The following is a 22,415-nucleotide window of genomic DNA, read 5'->3' on the forward strand; positions in this document are numbered from 1 at the left end:
TGCAAAGAAAGCTGTGTAGCAAAGAGACATGGGATTAAAACAAAATAAATTATATATTGTGTGAGAAGGACTAAGGTAACAAAGACTGTGGCTGCAGAACATGCAAACAGATGTGCAAATACCAGTAGAATTACTCATAAAAGTGAGTTTACTCTTCTGCAGGGAAGAGAGGTGCTCTGGGTAAAGTCGCCTTCTGGATCATTTGAGTTCATGAATTCAGGACCTGGGACAATTCCCCAAAGATTTAGAGGTGCGGGATTTTGTGTGGATCTCACTGGTATTCGTGGATACAAACTTTAAAAAAGAGAGTGTCTGATTGTGTATTGAAGAAGAAAAAAAAAAAAAAAGAAAATACCTTTAAGTAGATGGATAATGGAAAGAAGATCCAGAAATTCTTGTGTGAACAAATCTAAAAGCATTTTGCCTAGGATTTCTTTTCATGAAAAAGAACCCCAAGGACCAGAAGAGCCTTTGGAGAAGAACCACAAATTACAGGGGATGACCAGACAGACCTAGAGAGAACAGGATTTTTCAGTGAATGTAGCAAATAAAAGTCAGAAGATATGTGGGGCAGATAAACTTTAGAAGGGTACAAATAGCTGGCAGTACGTTCCCACATGGTTATCTTCAGTCACATGTTCTGTTACATGAAGAGAGCAAAGGAGTTACTGCTGTATATTGTCTTTCTTATCAACTTTATGAAATGGCAGGATCCCTCAGAATTGCTGGGTTTTTGTTTTGACTTGTTATGTATTGCAGTGCAGGGTTTTAGAACCCAGATGAACAGGAAAAACATCTTACACTGTAATTCATTACAGTATTTTTTGACAGTCGACTATTATGCTAGATACACAGAAAGAGTGTATGAAAATGTTTTGGAAATCTTTCCAAAAATAAATAAAACAGTTGGATGGCTAAAATTGAAGTCTCATTGACTTCCTTCTATTTCCAAAGAAGTTGAAATGTCGAGGCTGTTCTGTGGAAGTACATTGTATGTGTTTGGCCTAGCACTACATCCCAAGGTCTCTTTGAATGCCTGGAATGCTCACTCAGCCTTGGATTACTGAGTACAGTAGAGATAACACAAAAGGGACTGACCTAACAGTAGAGAGAGGCTGGTTCCTCCCCACTCTAAACCTTCATTTCAGGAACAGGATGATATCCTACACCCAAAAATACATCTCAAAAGCTGCTGGGTGTCACTTCCCATCTCTTTAAATTCAAAGACTGCTGATTTCCTGATAGAGCCTCTTGAATCAGTCTTGGAATACAAACAGTTGATGACGTGGATACCAGAAATTGTCCTTTTACCTTCACCGTGTTGGCTGCAAACCTCACTGCTAAGAGGCTGCTGAGAGAGCTCAGGGCAGTCTGCCTTGGTAGCTCTTCCCCAGCAGCAGAGATTGCTTTCTGAGCCAGGGATCCGAGTCACAGCAGCACAACCATTGCCTCTGTGTCCTGCTTGACATCTTCTCGTGATGAAGGGTAGAAGGTCCATCCACCAAGTGTTGAATTTGAGTCTGCATGACAAAGGTTCATGCTGGGTCTAAGCTGTAAGTAGTTACCTAGAGATTCTCCCAGATGTGACCATATAATTAGTAATGGCATTCTGTGGATAAATCTGATGAGTTTGGGGTTTGAAGCTTCTCTTAAGTTGCTCATTACTTGAGTCTAGCAAAGAAATCAGTACAGTTTATGATAGCTCCCAGTGGAACTTTCTGATTTGGCACCTCACAAGATCTGCTAAGCACTCATGCAGGCATAGAGGAAACCAGCTCTGCTGTGAACCTCTGCAGTGGAAGCAGGTACAGCACAGGAATGGGGACAAAACTGCAGGGGCAGAAGGTGGGACACAGGCATTGCTGGAACCACTGTGTCTGGTCTCAGTCTTCCAATGGACACCTTTGATATATCAAAGGAATGTCACATTCCCTTTGTTTTCCGTCAGGATACTGTCTGTCCCCAATTGTTCTGTGCTCTTTCCTGATTTTTACTATTGCAATACTTGTGCCCCACTTGTATCTGTATTTTTCTGCTTGTATCTTGCTCAGCAGTGTGAAAAAAAATCCTTATTCAGTGTGCTTGTTCTGTTGGATATCATTGCCTGTGTCCTTCAGTCTGCAACTAAATGTTTTATCTTGTACATGCTGTATGAATTCTGTCCTGAGTATTTAGTGTTTTTCCCTTAGGAGAATTCCTTCCTCATGTGAGCATCCAACTTAATGGTGCATCAGTAGTGCTTGCACAGAAGGGCTCTTTCATTCTTCTCCAGAGTTCTTGCATCAGGTTTTAAGGTGGTTTCAGGACAGGTGTAGGTAGTAGGTGTTTTCTAGGTGGCAGCATCTTCTGTCACACGATGATGAGGAGCTGATGTGGGTTTGCTCAGGACAGGAAGCTCGTTGTGTTACTCTGCCTCAGTGATGTGATATCATCTGTGAGCTCTGGAGACCTGCTTGGTGCCAGCATAGTTATCTCCAGCTCATGGGAGTCTGGGAGCTGGGAGAACACCACCAGCACAAAGATCTGCCCTGTGTTCCCATGGGAGGATCGACCTTCCTGCTCTCCTGAGAGCCTGAGAGAGCCTCATGCTGACCAAGAGCCATCTCTGAGCATCCCCTTCAGATGTGGGGGGTCACCTTTCCTTCAGTGGCTTGTGCTGGGTTGTGTGCAAAACTCAGGGCTCTGTAGTGCACAGTGCATGGAATGCCACCCTATGAAGGTGTCCTGGCTTTGTTTTGAGGTATAAAAGGTGTCTTTAAAATGATATAAAGTGGTTTTAGGATATTGCTGAATTTATTAGCTGTTGCAGACAAAAATTTTATGCAATTCACATGAAAGACCTGCTTTCAGAATTTAATTTAGTAATAGATATATTCTCCTCATAATTCTGAAACTATTTTAAGGATTGCTGATGGCTCATGGAGAAGTCCAGAAAGTATTTCTGCATTTCATCTTCGCTTGTCCTTTGCTGCTCTTAATGAACAGATGATTTTTGTTTTGGACCTCAGCTAGAGCCTGTCACAAATTGGTTTGTACAATTGTAGTTGTCTCTGTAACGTTCAGTTGATGCAAGGGACAAAATGCCCAAAGGTCAGAGTAGGGCACACCAGTAAAATTTAAGCACTTTCCTTGTTATTTAAAAATAAGTAAAATACACTGTCTGGTTTTTTTTTTGGTTTTTTTTTTTTTTTTTTTGAAGCTTGGCTTCCTTTGGTGGAAAAGTAACCTCAGCTAAGAATTAAAACTACCCACATTTGCCTTCAGACTCTAGAGCAGACAAAAAACTTGCTCTTTCCATGGTTCCACTTTTATATTTTAGTCTTTTCCTCCACTTCTCCATCTTGTGTTTTCTTCGCTTTCCCACTTGCTCTTCTCTCCTAATCAGTCTTTCTCTCTTCTCTCTCTTTTCTTCTCTCTCTCTGTCCCAAGATGGTCACTCCTATAACCCTTGAGCTTTATATGTTCATACACATGCCAAAGAGAAGCAGAAATATTTGGATCATGTCATTCATTTAAGGGTCTGTGATGGCCCCTACCTGTTTCCAGCAGCTTCCCCAAGTCTTGGTGCCAATTTCTGCTTCAGTGCAACTTCCACTGGGTTTATGTCCACCCCTTTATGGTCTGCAGCCCCTCTGAGTGTCCCCTCTGTAACTGTGACCCTCTGTGGCAGACACTGTGCTCCCCCTTGATGAAGACTCCTGATCTCTGTAGCGCTGCCAATAGCACCAAAATATGCATGTAGGTTAAAGGCCTCATTTCTCTCTCTTTATGCAAGTTTTTCATACTTTTGCAAGGTGCTAAATATTACTTAGCAGATAAGAGCAACAGCATGCTACCCCCAGGGCTGTGGAATGGGAAAGAGTTATAATTATTTGCTGCAAGAGTTTGGTCTAACTAGGGTCATCTTGGGACTGCCCTGACCTGCTGGCAGCAGGTGGGTAGTTGGCTGTTTTCTGGGTAGAGCAAACACTTTGCAATTTGCTTTGAACTCTTCTGTATCTCACTGAAGGGTGAAGACAGTGTGGGAAACAGGGGTTAATACAAAAACCCTGTTATTTGATTTTAAGATGACTTAACATGTTTGCTCATGTTTGACTTCCCTTCTGAGAATGATGATGCTTGAAGGTGAGGTGGAAATAAATAAGAGTGTGTCTGCATGTAGAGAAATACTTTCTGATGTTTTATCCTTGAAGAGCTGCCTTTTTCAGTTATATGGCCCTAAAATTCACATATGCTAGGGTGTGAAGTGAAATTGCTTTGTCTCTGGATTTGTGCTATGACTGAGTAGGGTTGCTGTTGACAAGGAAGAGGGATTTGCTTCCAATGTATTCCCTCACATGCTGTTCAAATGCACTCAGCTCAACTTTCTAATTCCAGGGGCAAGTGCTTGATGTGACCTGCTGGGTTGACAGTTCTTATGAGACATTTACAGGCTGAAAATGCCTTTTCCTTCTCTTCCAGATCCTTCTTACTAATCCTTTTTTGTTTATATTTTTTTCAATAAAGAAGGAAGTAAGTTCTCTAAACTGATGTGTCATAAAGAATGAGATCATCAGCAAAAAAAAAAACCAAAAAACCAGAAACAAAAAAAGAAACATCAACAAAAAAAAGAAACAACATGTTCTTTGTTCTTCTGCAAGGTGCCACTGCTCTCCTTTGATTTTAGTGTCATACTGATGTACAGGAGATTTTGGGGTGGGTTCAAACAAGCCGGATCCTCAGCTCAAGGAGCTGAACAGCTGTGCACCCATTGTGCTGGGGGAGCCCTGCCATTCATGGCTCTGTCACTTGGTGAGCTCCAAGAGGGGATCTAGGCTCCCAGAGAGTTGGTGAGACCCAGGTCCATTCTGTTCTGCCATTCTCACAGGCACGTGATGATAAATGAAAGGGAAATTGTCCTCTCTGCTTGTGGCATCACAGCTGTGTTGTTTGCAGTAAGGTGACAAGTCCTGTCCTGCTGGCACAGAGCATTGGCCCAGGGAGGATTGGGTGGCTGAGTGCCCAGCCCTTTCCCTTTCTGCTTCAGATCTCGGGAGAGCTCCTCATTGCAAAGGGGCTCTTCACTGGGTTTTGCAGTGCTGTGGTGTAATTTCAGACAATGCTCCCGTCTCCATCTCTGTCACCACATCTCTGTAGCTGCAGAGGAGCTGATAGGGTTCAGCTGGTTAATAAAACATGCCTTGCTTGATTCTAAACTGCATTGTCTGTTGCTAAACATCTCCCAAGAGCAGCTTTGCAGTGGTAGGGTTTGAATGGTATGACAGTTTTGCATCCATGTTCAGAAGAAATTATTTTAAATGAAAGAGTCCCAGAGATCCTGAGTGAAAGAAGTCATCCAAGTGCCTTCAGCATTTTTCATTGCAATAGATGCTCCCTGCAGCTATTGCTTTAATGGCTGCATATGAAGTGCCTGGCTTAATCTTCTGCACATTTTAATGTAAATTCATTAAAAAAACCCCTAGCCTTATACTGGTAGTGTATGCCTAGCATAAGGGGTTGCTGTGCAGCTTTAAGTTCCCTGTTAGAGAATTTGGGATGAAAAAAATTTGTAATTTGTAGAAGTACTTTTTTCTTCAAGAAATTTAGGATATAAAAAGTATGTCACAATGGAGAGCTACATGGCAAGGTTTGAAGCCTTTATTTGCTGGAAAAGCATATTTTTTCAACAGAATGGGTGTCAAGTAGACCATGTGTAGTAGCCTATGGTGTGTGGTCCATGTGGTATCCACCCTCTACCCCTTTCCTCTGATCTCTTTGACAAGACTTTTTAAATTCATGACTCCTGGTTAAATTGTCTTTCCCTTTTAGGCCATTTTTCTCTTTTTTTTTTCCTTTCCTTGGGAAATAACATGAGACTTACAATGTGAAATGTTCCTTTTGTGACTTTGTCATAAAAATTAATGAGACTAGAAAAACAGTTTGTGGACCTGGAACAGAATTCTAGTGAATAGTATTTCTCTATCCACAATGCTCTTTCACTTTAATTAGCAAATAAACCAGGGAGAGAGCAGCAGGAAGGTATTTCTGTACTGGTATTTTGTCTGGCACATTCAAAAGCAATGATTTGAGAGAAATCAGATTGGTTAATCACTGTGCTGTATCTTCAAGTTCTCTTGGTCTGAATATTTTGGGGGTGAGAGAGATAGGGTGATTCATACATGAGCAAGACAAACCCAAGAGCTGCCAGTTTGCATTATGTCAATGTATGTAAGAAAATATTTAGATAGAATTTCCATTAAAAGTTCAAAAGCAAGGGGTTCACACTGACCCCAGCTTTTAGAAGCTCTGGTGGGAAACCTGAATGAAATTTAACTCTGCTCAGTGTGTTTTCGTTGGCTGACTCCTTGTTTTATTATCTCATGCAATGAGGTCTTTCTTGGTTTGTCGATTTTCTATCGAGGACAAAAAGTTCATGTATGTACAGTGCACATATTGAATTAAAGTGTGATTAAAGGCATGATGTAATGACCCCCTCTCCTTTTCCTTTAGTCAATATTTGCCTGCAGGGTCAATACGTTACAATATTGACTTCAAAGTATTCAATATTTTTTTACCTTCTGAGTGTGTTGGCTTCGAGTGTGTGTAATATTAAACCTGTTGGTTGAACTGTTGGTCTAAGACTTACTGTCTAAGTAGTTTCAGGCTTGGATGCCTAATCCATGTAGAGCAGCTTTCAAGGCATGTGATAATATCACAACACAGCTGTAGGCAGCTTTCTGAGGTGAACCATTTAATCTGCAGGCTTTGCTCCCAGCTTCCTGACAAGTGGTGGAATTTGTCCCTTGGTGTGCGATGGGATTATTGCCCTCTCTCCCTGCTGCCATCATATTTAGTCTCTGCGGGCCCTTCCAGTGGCTGGAGGTTATGTGGGCACATCTAAATCCCATCCCTCCTGCCTTCCATGTGTGTTACTGCTACCTTTAGATCTGTGCTCTGTCGAGTGCACAAAGGCTGCTCAAAAAGCAAGATTATGCTTTGTGTACTCACAGTGCTGTGCAAACATGGCTTAATGAGGTTAAATCGTTATGAAGTCAAGCAGCTCTGCAGGGTGGGCTGGTACTTGTTTCCCTGAGTTCCCAGCTGGGCCACAGTGGGCTGGGTGTCTCCCACTAATAGGAGGCTGAACCTTCTCATGCTTCCTCTTCATCTGTTTCCACTCCTGCTCTGCTGAAATCCTGTTCTGGTATCCATCAGAAGGGCACACAGGCACATGTACTGCTTAATGACAACAGCTATGAACCATTTATCCTTCAAAAACGTGACACTTGAGAGAAGGGCTTTGATAATGTTCTTTGCAAGGTGTATAAATAAACAGGATTGTCACCAGCATGGGATCTTATTACTTTGTCTCTTTAAAAAAATCAAGGAAAGAAAAAATATTTATAGATACCGAGGGGTTAGTGAATTCCTCTAAAGAACCAAGTGTTATAATTAGGAACCCGCTGCACTTAGAACTATTCTACAAATAAGCACCTCAAATCCAGCCTAGTCCTTCCAGAGAAAACAAAGGTCAATAGGCTGCTTTGAGGATTAGCAAACCTGAATTTCTTGGATTCAGGTACTAATTACTTCCAAAGCTGAGGATGATCACTACTTCCAAATCCAAATTACTGCCAAAACCTCACGATAAACCTCAGTAGTACTCCTCTCCAGCCTAACTTTTGACTTAAGATGCTTTTAAACTGGACTCAAATTAAAGGATCAGAGGCCAAATCTGAAGAAAAGGCAGGGTAAGGGTGGAAATATTCTTCTAGTGGCAAGGTGCACTTCTGCATAGTCTAATCCAAAGTAATTGAAGACTTCTCACATCCCCAGCAGCAAATTGGGCTCAGCCAGGTTGGTGCAGTTCTGATAACCCAAAAGTGTGTGACTGCTCCATACGAGGGAAATGGGATCCTGCAGTGCCTGACTGGGCTCACTATTACAAGCTCCTACCTGGAAAGATTTATCCACATGATTTTGAAGGGTTTTCACATTTCCACCTCTGTATTTGAGGATTCACTTCTATGTACATTCACTGGTATGTTGTAGCCACAGTGGTGGTGAATTTGAGAGCATCCTGAGAGACCACAGTTTTCATCCTGGGTGGAAGTAGTGGAAAGAAGTATGAGTTGTGAGATTTCAGTGTAAAGCAGAAAGGTTGTGGTAGCACTGGGGGAGGGGGAGAGGAGTCAGAGTTAAATATGTCAGCAGTTCATTTCTGCTCACAGCCTACTGACTTCTTGTGCAATTGCAGGGAACTTGGAAGTGGGAGTCCACATCGCAGATGTGAGCTACTTCGTACTGGAAGACACAGCACTGGATAAAGTAGCAAGTGAAAGGGCCACCAGTGTCTATCTGGTGCAGAAGGTAAGGACAGCTTTTCCTTTGTTTGTCTGATGGCTGTGCCTCCCATTTACCATAAATTCATTTGCAAGGTTTGTTTTCAGAAGTTCACAGTCTAAATCTGGCTGTTATTGCAGGACACCTCCAAAAATGAGTAAGTTGATGGAAACACAGAAGCTGGCATAGCTGCTCACTACCTTGGAGCTTATGGAGAGAGGCTGGGGTGGAACAGCAGCTTGTGACCCTCTGACTGTGGTCAGGAGTGCCCCACATGTGCCAGGGCTCACCAGCTCAGTGCTGACCTGAGCCAAGCCTGATACACCCAAGCTGGCTCCTCTGGTTTGCTCTTGGGGGCTTCAGATTGGCAGATGTGGAGGATTTTGTCTTGCCTTTGGTGCAAGAGTCCAGCTAATCCCTCCAAGAAATGGATTTGTGTCAGAGTGGGGTGTATAACACTCAAACAAACAAAAAACAAGCATCTTAAGGTAGAACAAAAGGTTCACACTCTTTATCTAGATATCCCAAATAACAGAGGAATAGTGTTCCTTCATCATGCAGTGAAAAGATGCTTGAAATGATACTGATTTTAGCTTACCAGAATCAAATGTTAGGCTCAAGTTTAAAGTTGACTCCTAAGCTTTACAAATGAACAGGTTCAGGTTTAACATTGCTGGAAAGGAAATGTGTAGGCTTTGTCTGTGGCTGTCTCATTTTCAGTTGAATGTGAAGAAACACCTTGTAGCTCATCAGATACCACTGACACTGTACATGGAGGGAAGCTGGCAAACTTGGCTGTCAGTGTCCTGTGCAGGCTTGAGGCATCAGCTGCATGAAGAGGAGTGTTGAGGCAGTTTCATGGAGCAGATTAATCTGCCTCTTGCCACACTCCCATTCAGTCAGACTGAAGTCCTTGTCTCCACAGCCCCTTCTGAAATGACAGGACATCTTTTCTGTAATAAATAAGTGTGTCCTACTTGCTACTTAGGATTAGGAGTGATTCTTCCTGTCCCTTCCCTTCCTTGATGTTTTCAGGGTTGTTATCTGGGGAGGTTTTTGTAATGATGCTTGTTTCAGTAGCTTCCTGTGTCCTCTCTTCACTTTCTGGATGATAAAATGATTTATGTTACACTAGTGGAATCAAATTAATGGTTTGATATCAAGCTGTTTACCTTTAGCAGCTCTTCCATAGCTTTCTTTGTGTGGAAGCAGCAAGGCACAGCTTTGGGGGCCTCAGGGAGTCTGGTGGGTTTCAGCTCCCTGTGGAACCACCGTGACAGCAATGCCAAAGTGTCCCCACTGGGTCACTGGTAGTGACACAAACAGCACACAGTTGCTCCGTGCTGGGAGACCTCTGTTTCTGTTCTTGCTGTTCTCCACAAGGGGCAAGCAATGTGTATCTCATGGAAACAGTTCTGGCACCAGTCTTCCCAATTCTGCAGTCTCTCCAGTGATAAGCCCTTGGCTTCCCCCTCTGATGGATGATTTGATGATGGGAGATGTGGGCTGGCCTAGGGGGGATGTCAAAGCTGTACTCCAGGAGGATGTTGTGGCAGTATTTCCAAGTCAAAATATTGTGGTTTGAGGCCATGTGATTCTTCTAGTCAACAGAGAAGGAAGAATTTTATAAAGAAAGGAGACATTTTTCATGAAAATCTAGTTGGATGCAGAAGCTAACTGAATTTTCTTTCAAAGTGCCTTTTCCCTCCAGCACTGCCACTCCTGTGAAATGCCAGCGTAAGTTACCTGCTGCCCCTAATCTTCAATTCATCTTCAACTATTGTGGCCCAGCAGTCAGGATTAGTGTTTTACCCACACTTCTGGCCTGCTGAAAACACATTTTGAAAACAACCGACTAGGTTAGATGATGAAATTTGCAATATTTTAATTGCAAGAGATGAAGAGGAAAGAGGGGTTGGGCAAAGAAATGCAGCCAGACTATCTGAAACAAGATGGTATCATGACTCCTGTAAAAAATATGCTTTCCTTTGATGAAACTGTTTCCTAAGAGAGCTGTGATTCTGTGAGAGGTTAGCACCATGCTAATCCTCCAAAAGAAGTTAAATAAAGCCACATATTTAATTTTCCTGAACCAGAAGAGGAGTTATTGTGTAATTGTTAGTGGTCTATTTAATAGAAGTCAAAAGTCTTTGAAATAAGAATGTATCAGGTTTTAAGAAGCAAGAAAACCTAAACAGTTTCCTCTTTTCTTGGCACATCTCACGGTGTTATTTTAGGTGTGAAGCAGCTTGAGTGAGAGTTCAGCCATAAATCCCTATAATATTTTACTGGTCCTATTTTACACTGGAGATCAAAGATCAGAACTGTAAGCCTATCTTCATGTTGAATCCAAGGACTTCAAGACATTCACTTTTGACACCAGCAGGTTGTCAGGGTGTTGATATTTTGATAACTAAGGCTGAGTAACAAAGAGTTGCTCAAACTCTGAATTCATGGAAGTGTTGATACAACTCCTGAGGAGAAATCTTGGCTCATAAACAAATTGCCTATTTCCTTTGAGTGACTTTTAGTGTACAAGCAAGAGACTTGCTGAGTCCACTGTTGAACTACAGCATTCTCCTACCAGCTCTAGTGGAAACTCTTGGTTAATACAGTTCCTCCCTATTGGATTGATTGTGGGAGAAGGATCACCTTGGGAGTCAGTGCTGGTCATAATCAACCTGAGCCAAGAATTAAGGGGCAGCCAAAGCAGATGCCAGCAGAATGAAATTGTTTGAAGGGAGCAAAATTGCTCATGTAACTTTGTGAAGATAAGGGATTATGCTTGAGCAGAGTTTGTTTTTTTTTTTTCCCTTTGGTTGGCTGACCAGTTTTCCCCTTTTATTCCTTGAAAAGCTGCTGCAGTGAGTCCATTGATCAGAGGTGCTCTGGGCTAACCTGCTCTGAACCTGGCCACTGAGTTAGTCCTGGTTGCAGCAGATGTTTCTGATTTTATAGGGAACAAGAATTTTTATCATCCCAGCATGCATGTGATTGCTCCCTCTCCTGCCCAGCTCCCTAGAAATAAGTCTGAGACTGGAAACTCACATTTGGTTTCTGGAAGCACTTTATTAGTTGAAGAGACAAAACAAAACAAACCCCAGGGCTCTCACAAGCAGGGATTTGGATCTTCCCCTGCAGAGGAGCCAGCTGCTAAGCAGTGTGACCAGCCATGATCACAGGTCCATCTGTTTTATAGTGCCAGCATGATGGTGTGTAGGACCCCCCCAGCCCCAGAAGTGCCCTCTCTCACTTTGGTTTTCCAGTGGTGCCATTGCTTTGGCTTTCTGGGATGTGTGGCTGCCTGCAGGGAGAACCAGGAGCATGGAGCAGGCTGTCAGGCAGTGCTGGACAGCTGAGTCTCGAGGGTAGTGCTGAAGACTTTGCATTTAGGACTTGGAAATAGGGAGAGATTGTTTGTCTGTGGTTTGATTTGCAATGCAGACTTGCAGCTGCTAGCATTGATACCAGCCTTCTACTCAAAGAAGTGCCCTTTCCAGTGTCTCTTGGGCACTGCTTGGCTTGTGGGGAGAGATGATATCTTTTATTAGCCTGACTGATAGAGGGGTTTAAAACCAGACAAGCTCTCACCACCCAGGCCCTGGTTCCTATGGCACATTCACTAGAAAGGATTTCCTCGGGAGTGTAGCTCCTTTTATACTTTTATATTGTAAATTTTTTTTTGTCTAGCCCTGCTGAGCCTCTCCAACTGCATTTCTAGATTCAGCTACATTTATAAACCTCTTATTCCAGGTTTATGACCCCTGTATAAGCCCAGGTGACTTTATTTCCATCTGCAGTAAAATCAAGCTGAATGATGCGATCCCCAACATCGGCACATCCGTAGCAATTTGCCAAGGAAACCACTTCCCACTGGAGGTGCTATCCCTCGGCAGCATTTCAGCTTGCTGGATTCCTGCATGCCCTGGCACTCCACAGGACAGCTGGCAGCCACTGCTGGCTCTTGGCAGACAGTCACGGGAAGGGCAGAGCATTAAAAAGGTGTCGGGCAACCTCTGGATTATTCAAGGCAATTCGACACAACTCTGATATTCTGCAAATCTGGACATTAAAGATGTGCTTAGGGAAATCTCTCATCCCGTGTCTCTGTCAGAAAGAGATGGAGATAATCCTGTTGCCAGAGTTCCTCTGGGCAGCCCCTGGGATCACTCCTGGAACATCTTGCTTTCTGAGTGTGACACAATTGTGACATCTTTGTATGTTAAATGCTGGGCTTGCAGTTACTGGGAATCCTTTCAGGCTGTGACTGTAACATGTTAAGGAAAAAGTAAATGTATATTTATAACTTAAACTCCTGTGCCTTGTGACAGTATGTTTATACTCCATGTAGAGGGTAAAGAGGAATCATGATGTTAAAGCAGGAGGCGGTCAGCCAAGACTGTTGTGGTGCTGGAAACAGGTTTCTTTTAATTCAGTAAGGTGGAATAAATTGAAATACCTTCAGTGCAAGGTCAGGTTATGTTATGTATGTGTTTTCTGAGCCCAGGAAAAGGTTGATTGCATTCTTACTCTCCCATGAGACTTCCTCCGTGGCTTAGGTTAAGTTACTTGGCCTAAAGTTTCTCTCCTGTAAAACAAAGGTAACACAGGCTGATGCTTCCCTAACAGTAGATTTGTTAGAGCTAATTGCTTGGTGAGTGTTTAGTGCTGTAATTATGATCTGAGTTAAAGCTTTGCTTATGTTTCACATCATTGAAAGCCCTTCCATTGAATTACAGCCTCTTGAATCGGATATTAATCCTACTCGAGTACACTTAAAGCGAGCATGGGCTTTTGTGTTCCATGTAGGCATTTTTCTAGCAAACTGGTATTGCTCCAGGAGATGTGAAGGGAAAGAGGATGTGCAAAGGCACACAAATATTCAGTAAGTACAGATCACTATCAGATGATCAGAGTTGGGGACAGAGAGAAAAGCAGCTTTTAATTCAGGTGGGAAAGGGCATGGGAACTTTTAGTAAATTACCAGCACTTTGTTCACTGTGACCTGAACTTCTGGGTCTTAAGGTGGTCTTGGGTGATCTTAGGCAGGCAGGGATTTCCCAGAATCTGTAAAGATATTTTCTCTCTTTTCTGATATGGGTTAGCATCACACTGAATTTATACCCTTGTGGTGCAGGTCCTTCCAGGCAGCATGGGCAGGCTCACGTACTGGGCAGTGAGTTATGAATGTAGCAGTATTGTTAACATTCTGTTTGCAACTGCAGTAACAGAGCTGGCAGCCTTTGTGTTGCAGGAAACAGCTTATCACAAGCTGTGCCCTTGTGACCTTCCAGAGAACCAGGGCTGCTGATTCATGGTGTGACCCCTGAGAGCCCCAGACCATACATTTAACCTTTTGGCACTACTGTGCACCACAGTTAGAAGGGATTTATAGCAATTTTCTGGTGCCAAACAACAAATATGATTAAATATTTTAAGTCTTTCCTTCAAAGCAAAAGGTAAGTGTAAAGTGGGTGCACCTGAGGAGAAAACAGGCACCTGAGACTGTTTTTTCATCCTGTTTTGAAGAACAGTGGTTCTCCTGCCTCCAGGTAGAAAAAGTTATCTCTGGAATCACTAAATAGGTGTCAGAGTTTGGAAGAGCTGGGATTTGTATGCCAGTCAGCTTCCTGCTGGTCCTATATTTACAGGCTGGCACACAGAGCTGTCAAAATGGAAACTAAATTAAATAGCTAAATTACTTTACGGCACACAAATAGAGCATTTCTCCCTGTTTTTCTGAACAGCACCATTCCATGTTGCCACTCAAAATAGACCATAGGAGTAATGTAGTGGTTTTTTGAGGGCAGTTATTGCTTCTTCACAAAGGTAAATAATGAGAAGGGAAGTCAGAAGTGGAACTCAAATAATGAGTTTTGCTTCATTAAGCAGCTGCTAAAAATTATCTTTAATACAGACTTCACTTAGGAAATAACTCAGGGATGGTGGAAACCCTTGGAGCTACTCAGGTTTGCTCTAGCATGAATATGCTCAAAAGCTTTAGCTTTGTTGGTGTAGTCAGGTGAGTAATTTGGGATTTGGTAATTCAACGTTCAGCAGCAGAAGTATTCATTAATTGTAAGGAATTAGGACATGGGTTAAAAATCCTGCAGAAATTTATGTTGGCTGACATAAATTTTGTTCAAATTTTGAGTATAATAAAGTAATTGTTCTCCATTTGCAAACAGCATGGTTAATAGTCATAACACAGGTACTTTTGTTTATCTCACCTACATCTACAAGTTCCTGTCTATGCTGTAAAGCATGGTTCAATCTTTATTGAAGCCAAGCATGGCTCCTGTGTTGCCTGAGAGGTTTAATTTATGCTTTACAGAGAGCAGACTTTAATTTACTTCTTGGTTACATGGTATTCAGTGGGAAAGCAAGAAACCTGGTTCTCCAATCCAACCTCTTCACCTCCTGAATGCCAGGACCATGTTTCTTCAACACTAAATTTCCTGATGTGCCCTTCCTCATTCTTTTCAGTGCCAAAGAAGTGGAAAACAGAGCGAACTTTGTGACCTTAAAAGTTGCAGTGTAACTGTTTGCATAACCAAGGATGCACATTACTCCCCTCCATTCTTCAGAGGGGAGCACTGGGAATGATTCCCAGGTTGGAGACTTAAAACTGCCTCTGGTCTTATTGAGGGACGGGACTGATGTGGATGTTGGTGGCCCTAGCCATGTCTGAAATCCTCTCATTTCAGAGGATTTGGTTTATTTCCTCATTCCATGCCAGCACGCTGTCTGCCATGTGATACAGCTCTGGCATGGCTGATGCATCCCAGAGCTGTGACGTGGCCACTCCTGCCACAGAGAACGTGATGTTGACAGCTTAACACATTTTCTCTTTACCAGCTGGTCAGGGAAGCTTGTCCACACTAAAAGCTTGTGTCTCACCAAGGCTCTCTTCTCTTGCAGGTGATCCCAATGCTTCCCAGGCTGCTCTGTGAGGAGCTCTGCAGTCTCAATCCCATGCAAGACAGACTGACATTCTCTGTGATTTGGAAGTTGACTCCGGAAGGCAAGGTACCTTAGGCAGCAGGCAGTCACCCTGCTAATCAGTCCTCCCTTGGTGGCCAGTCCCTGCTCTTGTAGTGGTAAAAATGTCATCCCTCAACACTCAGGTGGCTAGGAAAGGTGAAAAAATACTGGAGGATGTAGGATTGTCCCTGTGTCTTGTCCTGCTGATGACATACAGTGGAATTTCTAACTGGAATAATCCCTCAACATTGTTGGGAAGGGATGAATATTTGTATGAGTCTCAGGAATGGAGAATGTCCTGCTCCTTGCCAGGTCACCCAACCATTTAATGTCTTACCTCCAGCAGCAATTCAGAGCTAATGGTTTGGGTGGGATGAGATGTGCCCTGACTCCAGGCCTGCCTCGTGCTCACAGGCAGTTGTGCAGTGCGGCGGATGCAGCAGTATTGCCTCTGTGGCCTCTCTGGTAAACAGGCTGTTTAATTCCTCTTCAGAGCTGCAAATGACATCTATCCAAATAAAGCATGATAGCCCTTCAGCAAAGGCATGGCTCTATCCCCTCTGCATGTGTTATTTCCAGGGAGCAGTTGGTGAGGCTGTTTGTTGATGCACTGAGCTGCCTTCAGCTCCCCACCACCACTCCCCTCCCTATTTCTCTCCCACACTCTTTGTTACCCTAAAATCTTCTCTCTGGTGATCACAGGGTCCTTTTACTAATCTCCCCTTACTAATCAGGGAGGACTAAAGACTGGCAGTACCAGAGCACTCTTCAGTCTGTGCAAAATACACTTTTTGTACTCAGAGGTTTTTTAACCATTGTTGTTACATATACAACTCGTGCTCATATACAACTCTTTCTGTAGACAGTATTTCTTGTGCCAATTTGATAATTTTTCACTAAGATTCACCTCCTTATTATTGTCCCAGCTGCTCTAAAGGATGCTGAATCTATCTTTGTGCTTTAGCAAAATACAGTTGCAGTCCTGATTCTGCATTTCTGCAGTGAACCTCTGCTCTGGCACTTAGGTGTGTTGTATTTTTCTGCTGTGAAAAGTGTTCCCCTTCCTGTAGCAACAGCATGATTGCTCATGAGACCTTTAAGAGTAGCTACTAGGTAGAGCTTTTATTGACTCTGAGTTGTCTTTGAACAGCTAAAGGTCAAGTCTTAATTAAAATAAGCCTTTAATTACATCTTGTCTCTTGTCCCATGCAATATATCTGCTGTGTTTCAAGCAGTGCTCAATCCAACCCTGTCTGACCAGAGGGAAAATAGAGGAGCTGTAGCATTCAGCTGAATTGAGTGGTGTGGGCTGTGGCCATGCTGTCCCTGGGAGAGCAGACTGCCTGTGGCCATCTCAGCAAACTGGTTTCTCCTACAAGGCTTTTCAGGGTTAGTCTTACTTGAGGTCACTTGATGTGGATGTCAGGTGAAGACTGGAGAAGAATTTTTTCTTTCCAAGAGGAAAAGTGGTAGTAGGGCTTTTTCCCAGGAGGGCATTCTTCTGAAAGCTGGTATTTCTAGGTGTTACTATACCTGTATCTCAGTGCAAACAGGATCACATGCTCCCCCATGGTCTGCTGGGTGAAAGGGAGGTGAGTCAGAGGCCCCAGCACAGCCCTTGAACCTCAGCTGCTGGTGGAGAGCCATGAGAGCAATGACAGTGAGGACAGGGTATTGCTCAGGACCATGAGTTTTTCTCAAAAGTAGGCAGAAGTGGGGAAACCTTGTCATAATTTTAGAAATCCTTTAGATGTTGGTGCTCTGTGGACTCTGGGTGCACCAGGTTTGCTGTGATGGGAGAGACCTTGCACACTGATCTTGTGGGCTACTCATTGTAATCTCTAGGTCCCAGCCCACAACCCCCAGATGCTGCTCCTCCACTGTGCCTTGCCCATCCCTCAGCCATGGTACATGGGCCAGCCCATGGGAGCTTGCCCATTCTCCTGCTGGGGTTTCCAAAGGAGAACTGGTTTCCAAAGGAGAAGTGTTCCTACTGGACACGCATCCCCCATCACCATAAGAAGCTGAACTGCATTGAGCAAATGGAGCAGAATACAGAGCAGGTGCTGCCACCACTCACCACTGTCACAACATCTCTGTCCAGCTTTGTGGCTTTCTCTTCCTTTCTTTCTCCACAGCACAGAGGAAGAGACACAGAGAATAACCATGAGCTGATGGTCAGAGCACTTTATATTACAAGATGCTACTTGCTGCATCTCTGCTACTAAAGCACTTTCAAGGTAGAAATAAGCTTAAAAGCCTGTGACTTTCAGAGCTCTGAATTGCTGAGTTATAAAGCTCCTCTGTGATGTATTAGGAAAGGAAGCAGCAAAGGTGTTTTGGGAATCAGTCCCTTCCTGTTAAGAGGAATGTTTGTCTCTGAAGCAGTGTCCTTGATGAGGCTGTCACAGAGAGCTCACTCCTCTCCCTGGACACTGTCACTTGCAGAATTTACCTTGCCCTGTTGGGCTGATGAAGGGGTAAGGTGACACTGGCAGCTAAGGCAGAATTACAATTCTTCAATCATTCTCTGAGCACCTGTGCATTGAATGGTTTATCACAAACTCCATCTGTCTCCAGAGCCCTTCATGCCAATGTTCTTTGCTTTTGTGAAGATCCTTCTGCCTATGTCCCTCAGCACTTTATCACTGTCTTGATGAGCTGCTGGATTGATTCTCTTATATATCTCAGATGAAAATAGGTTTTCCTGTCTGCTTTAGGAAATAATTCTGAATTCCTACTTTTACATTGCTATTCTTTTAGGGAGGCTTCTAGTTTAAAATAAAATAATTTTATAAGCATCTTATTGAATATTTTCCTCTCAATTCCAAAGTAGTTTCGAAGCCCAGAAAGGTTCCTGGCTTGAGTTTGGACCTAGAACCATGGACATGATCAGAGAAGCAAGGAGTCAGTGACTGTCCCTCTCTCCTCCAGACCTACTGAATTCCTACTCAGACACTTTCACAAGTGCTAGTCAGATGTTGGGGTTCCTGCAGTACTCCTGAAAACAATATTTTAAGGCCAGCCCCTCGTGCCCTGGTGGCCAGACTTTAAGTCATTCTTCTGTGTTTTAGGCAGGAGAACCTCTCTGGCATGTGTGTGTCTGCTTGTCACTCCTGCACCTGGTAACCTGTGAGTCAACAGACTGGTTTCAGCTCCCACATGGTCTGTAGTTCTTGGAGCTCTGTGGAGAGGGGAAGTCAGGCAGAGGAGGGAGATCCAAGCAGTCTCCTATGTAAATGCACAATATATTGTTACCTGTTACTTGCATATACTTGCATTACTAGATGCTAGAGAATCTGCATGGGCAAAAGACCTGAAGGTCTCGGTAGGACAAGATCTTCACTCAGAGATCACAGGTAGAGGGGAAGTCTGCTGTCATCCCTCCCAGTGTTTGTGCAGCATCCCAAGCTTTTGTGCACTGGAAGAATGAGTCCTCAAATCAATTTTCATGTGGCAATTTTGCAGATCCTCGAGGAGTGGTTTGGGCGGACGGTCATCTGCTCCTGCATGAAGCTCAGCTATGACCATGCCCAGAGCATGATTGACAGCCCTGGGAAGGTGTTGTCACCTGAAGAGCTCCCCCCTGTCTCACCTGAGCACTCGATAGCCGAGATCCAGGAGGCTGTGCTGAGCCTGCATCGAGTCGCGCAGCGCCTGCGCAAGCAGCGCTTCACCGAGGGTGCCCTGCACTTAGACCAGGTAAGGAGTAAGTCCAGCCCCTTCAGCCTTCACCAAAGCAATTTCACCTTGTACTCTCTAAGAATTTCCTGGCCAGTCTGAAAACTCAAAGGGTAAAATCAAGGCTGGAACAGAAAGTCAGGTTTGAGCGCCAGTGTTGTCTTAAGAGTGGCATTAAATTATGTACCATAAGCAGTAAGTAGGATGAAAAGAAAAAAATCCCTGTTTTTTAAGGAGTGATCCATTTTCCAGCATTTTTCAAAATCCTAAAACCCTGTTGGACTGGGTAATTCATAGAGTGAAACAAATCATGACAGTGTCCTTCATTATCATGCAGTTCAGATATTAGTGCACATTTCACTGGGAAAGGCTCATCCTCCACATTTTTTTCTATGCTTGCAATATTCTTGTTTTCTACAGCTTTCATAGCAGTTCTCTGTGCTGGGAAAATGGCTAAATGTTATCTAAGCTCCTACTTGTAACTGTTGGGTGTGTTTCAGAGGAAAAAATGCTAGTGGGGAGGGTTTCTGTCTAGGGTGATTTAAATAATCTTGTATCAGTAGTGGTATGTGTCATTTCTATTTTACAAGGAGATCCAGATATTTTAGGCTATCACAGCAAAAAATACTTTTGCATCATGTTCAGCTGCTCTTAGGTGGCTTATGATAGTTTTTGTGGATAAGAGGTTCCAGTAATTGCTAGAACCCAGTGGTCTTCCTGAGCAGTAGACAAAATAACCTCTTAATATAAGGAAGCTCTATTGTTTCATTTTGCAAAAGGAGTGTGAGTCAACATAAGGATATTGCTGAGAAAGAAACTAGGAGTGGTGTAAACAGGGCTATTGTATGTAAGACATATGTTGTAACTCTTCCATTTTATTCAGCATTGTGGTGTTGTCTCCAATTGCAAGAAAGTCAAATTTTAGAGAAATTATTGCAGAGCAACATGAGCAAGAAGTGTCTATAATCTGTGGCCTTCCCCATCATTCTGGTGGAGCTGCTGTGAAGAAGAGGCAATGTCCTTTCCCCCATGTCTAAGATGGACAGAATGACAAATTTGTATCTTGAGTTTCAGCAGAGGAGTTTTTTATTTTAGGATAAACCTTCTGCTGTAGGCAGTGTAGTATCTGAGGCTATCTTGCCTACATCTGTTGTAGGAGGTCATGGAGGACTTGGTTCAGCACATTTAAGTGAGCCTGGAGCAAGGACATTTGCTTAAGGTCCCCCTAAATTAATTTGAAAATTATTTTTTGGAAATCAAACTTCCACTTTGAAGTTTTCTCAAGCCTTTTCTGGAACAGAGACTTTCTTCTTTGAGGTTTAGTGTAAAATTGCTAATAAACTGGGCTTTTGTTCCCAAGCACACCCTGAATGCTAGAGAAACATAAAAATCACAGCTTTTGCACAAGATTAGCTGCCTGGGAAGGCTTGGAGCTATCTGGCCTGGAAAAAGGGTCCATGGTGACTGGGAGCTGTGGCCCAGAAAGGTCACCAGCTGCCTTCCACAAGTCACTGTTAGAGTGTAGTGCTGACTGCTAGCTGTGTGCTTCTGAGTTGAGTTACCTGTTATCAAACTAACCTCAGGGGGAATATGTTTTAAACCAGCTGTGACATTTTCAATCAGAGGATTTGGCCAGGGAAGCATCCTGTTCCAGTGATAGCCCATAAAAGATTAGCTGTGTTTTGTTTTGCTCTGTGCTCCTACAGAGGAGCCATTAAAGAGAACATATTGTAGCATCATTTGTGAGATTGGGATTAAAAACCACAGCTAAGGGCACCAGAGGCCGTTGATTCCTGCTCAGCTTAGTTCAAACCATCATGATAAACTGAGTTATATCTCACAAGTGGCACTTTACACTGTGCAGAATCTCTCTCCTCTGGCAAGAATGTCAAAGTAATGGTCTTTGAGAAGGAAGCGTATTTTACATCAAGGGACACTTTCACCACACTTAGTCAAGTACTGCCCTGATAGCTTTATTTTGATAAACTACACCCTCTCCAGCCCATAGAGAAAGTCTTGCTCCAAGGCCTGAGTATGAAGAGTGTGTGAGGGACAGGTTTGGGGACATGGCCAGTGGCATATGGCAGGACAAAGCAATCTGTGTCCCTTAATAGAAGGAGACAAATTCCTCTACTCTTGCTTCCCCAGTTCCCTGAGTTCCCATGGGCACAGTTGTGTGCCATGTCCCACTTCCAGCCTCAAGTGAGCAAGCAAGGGTGGGTCCAAATGGGAAATACACCTTTCTAATCACTGGACCTCTCACTGATTTCCTGTTGAGTAACGTAAATCTTGAACAATGGAAGACAAACTCCAGCAGGAAGCTTGGGGCAATGAATTATCGGATTCCAAATAAATCTGTGAGTGAAGGAAATGATCATCTCACAGTCTTAAGGGAGGAGGTGGCTGAGCATGGATGACTCCTGTGCTTTTTTTTTCCAGGGGATGTGAGCCCTCTTCCTATACATTGTGTTATGTTTGAGAGTTCTACCATGGGGTAACTCCTGGTGGAACAGTGATGACTTCTTTTGCTTACTTCCACCCTGCCATTTTTCAGTGTGAAGTGTTCTTCTGCTTCCTGTTGGTATTAAGAAAATCCTGGGGGAAAGAATCTCTCATCCTCCTTTGCCACTGGCTGTGGTGGCTTAGAGCTGGTGCTCTCCCTGTCTGCCTCAGTTTTCTCTTTGGAACAATACTGATTTGTCCCATAGTATCTATGCAGTTTAGGATTTATTCCCCAAAACGAAGAATGTTTCTCAGATGAAGCCATTCATGGGCATATCTTTATAACTGCAGAAATACTGGCTGGCCAGGGAGCTCCTTGGACTTGACACAGGATGGCTCCAGTAGGATGCAGCAGTGTCAGGCTGGTCCTGCTGGGCTGAGAAGAATGTTTCCTCTTTGAATGTCACTGCTGATTTTTTATGACCTAATGTGAGAGCAGCATCTGCTTGCCCATAGTTTTATCTTTTAGCAGCAATTTTAGAAGCAGGAATCTCCATAGCTCAACGGATGAAGAATATATATATATAAATATTCTTCATCCATTGGGGTGTGGAGAATACACACACACACACAAATATATGTACACATTATTCTATATAATATAAATATTCTTCTATATAAAAAAACATATATTTTAATAGCTTTGGAATCACATATCTGGGTCACACAGAAGACTGTGAGACATTACAGAGATAGTACACAGTCTGGAAAGCTTAGGATTTGTGGGTTCAGTGTCAGTATATGTGTGTCTCCTGGGGCTGTGTAATTTTGAATTCTTGCTTTAATTTGAGCCTGGCTGTGAATTTTACCTACATACCTGTGACCCACTCTTTCCCCCCACTCCCCAGTTTCTTTTATGCCTCTGCAGAGGTCTGGGAATCCTGCTGTCATTGCAGGAATCCTGCTGCATTGGACCTTGGGTCTGA

General features: G+C 43.3%; 1 protein-coding gene across 1 annotated transcript in view; it reads left to right on the forward strand.

The window, feature by feature from the left end:
* Positions 1-22,415, forward strand: part of DIS3L2 (DIS3 like 3'-5' exoribonuclease 2) — a 179,267-nt gene that overhangs the window by 98,665 nt on the left and 58,187 nt on the right. The window contains exons 12-14 of the mRNA XM_021544264.2: positions 8,237-8,349; positions 15,244-15,351; positions 18,775-19,008. Coding sequence (XP_021399939.2) covers positions 8,237-8,349; positions 15,244-15,351; positions 18,775-19,008 — 455 coding nt within the window. The remainder of the gene's footprint in view (positions 1-8,236; positions 8,350-15,243; positions 15,352-18,774; positions 19,009-22,415) is intronic.

The sequence above is a fragment of the Lonchura striata genome, chromosome 10 (genome assembly GCF_046129695.1).
Source record: "Lonchura striata isolate bLonStr1 chromosome 10, bLonStr1.mat, whole genome shotgun sequence".
Taxonomy (NCBI): Eukaryota; Metazoa; Chordata; class Aves; order Passeriformes; family Estrildidae; genus Lonchura; species Lonchura striata.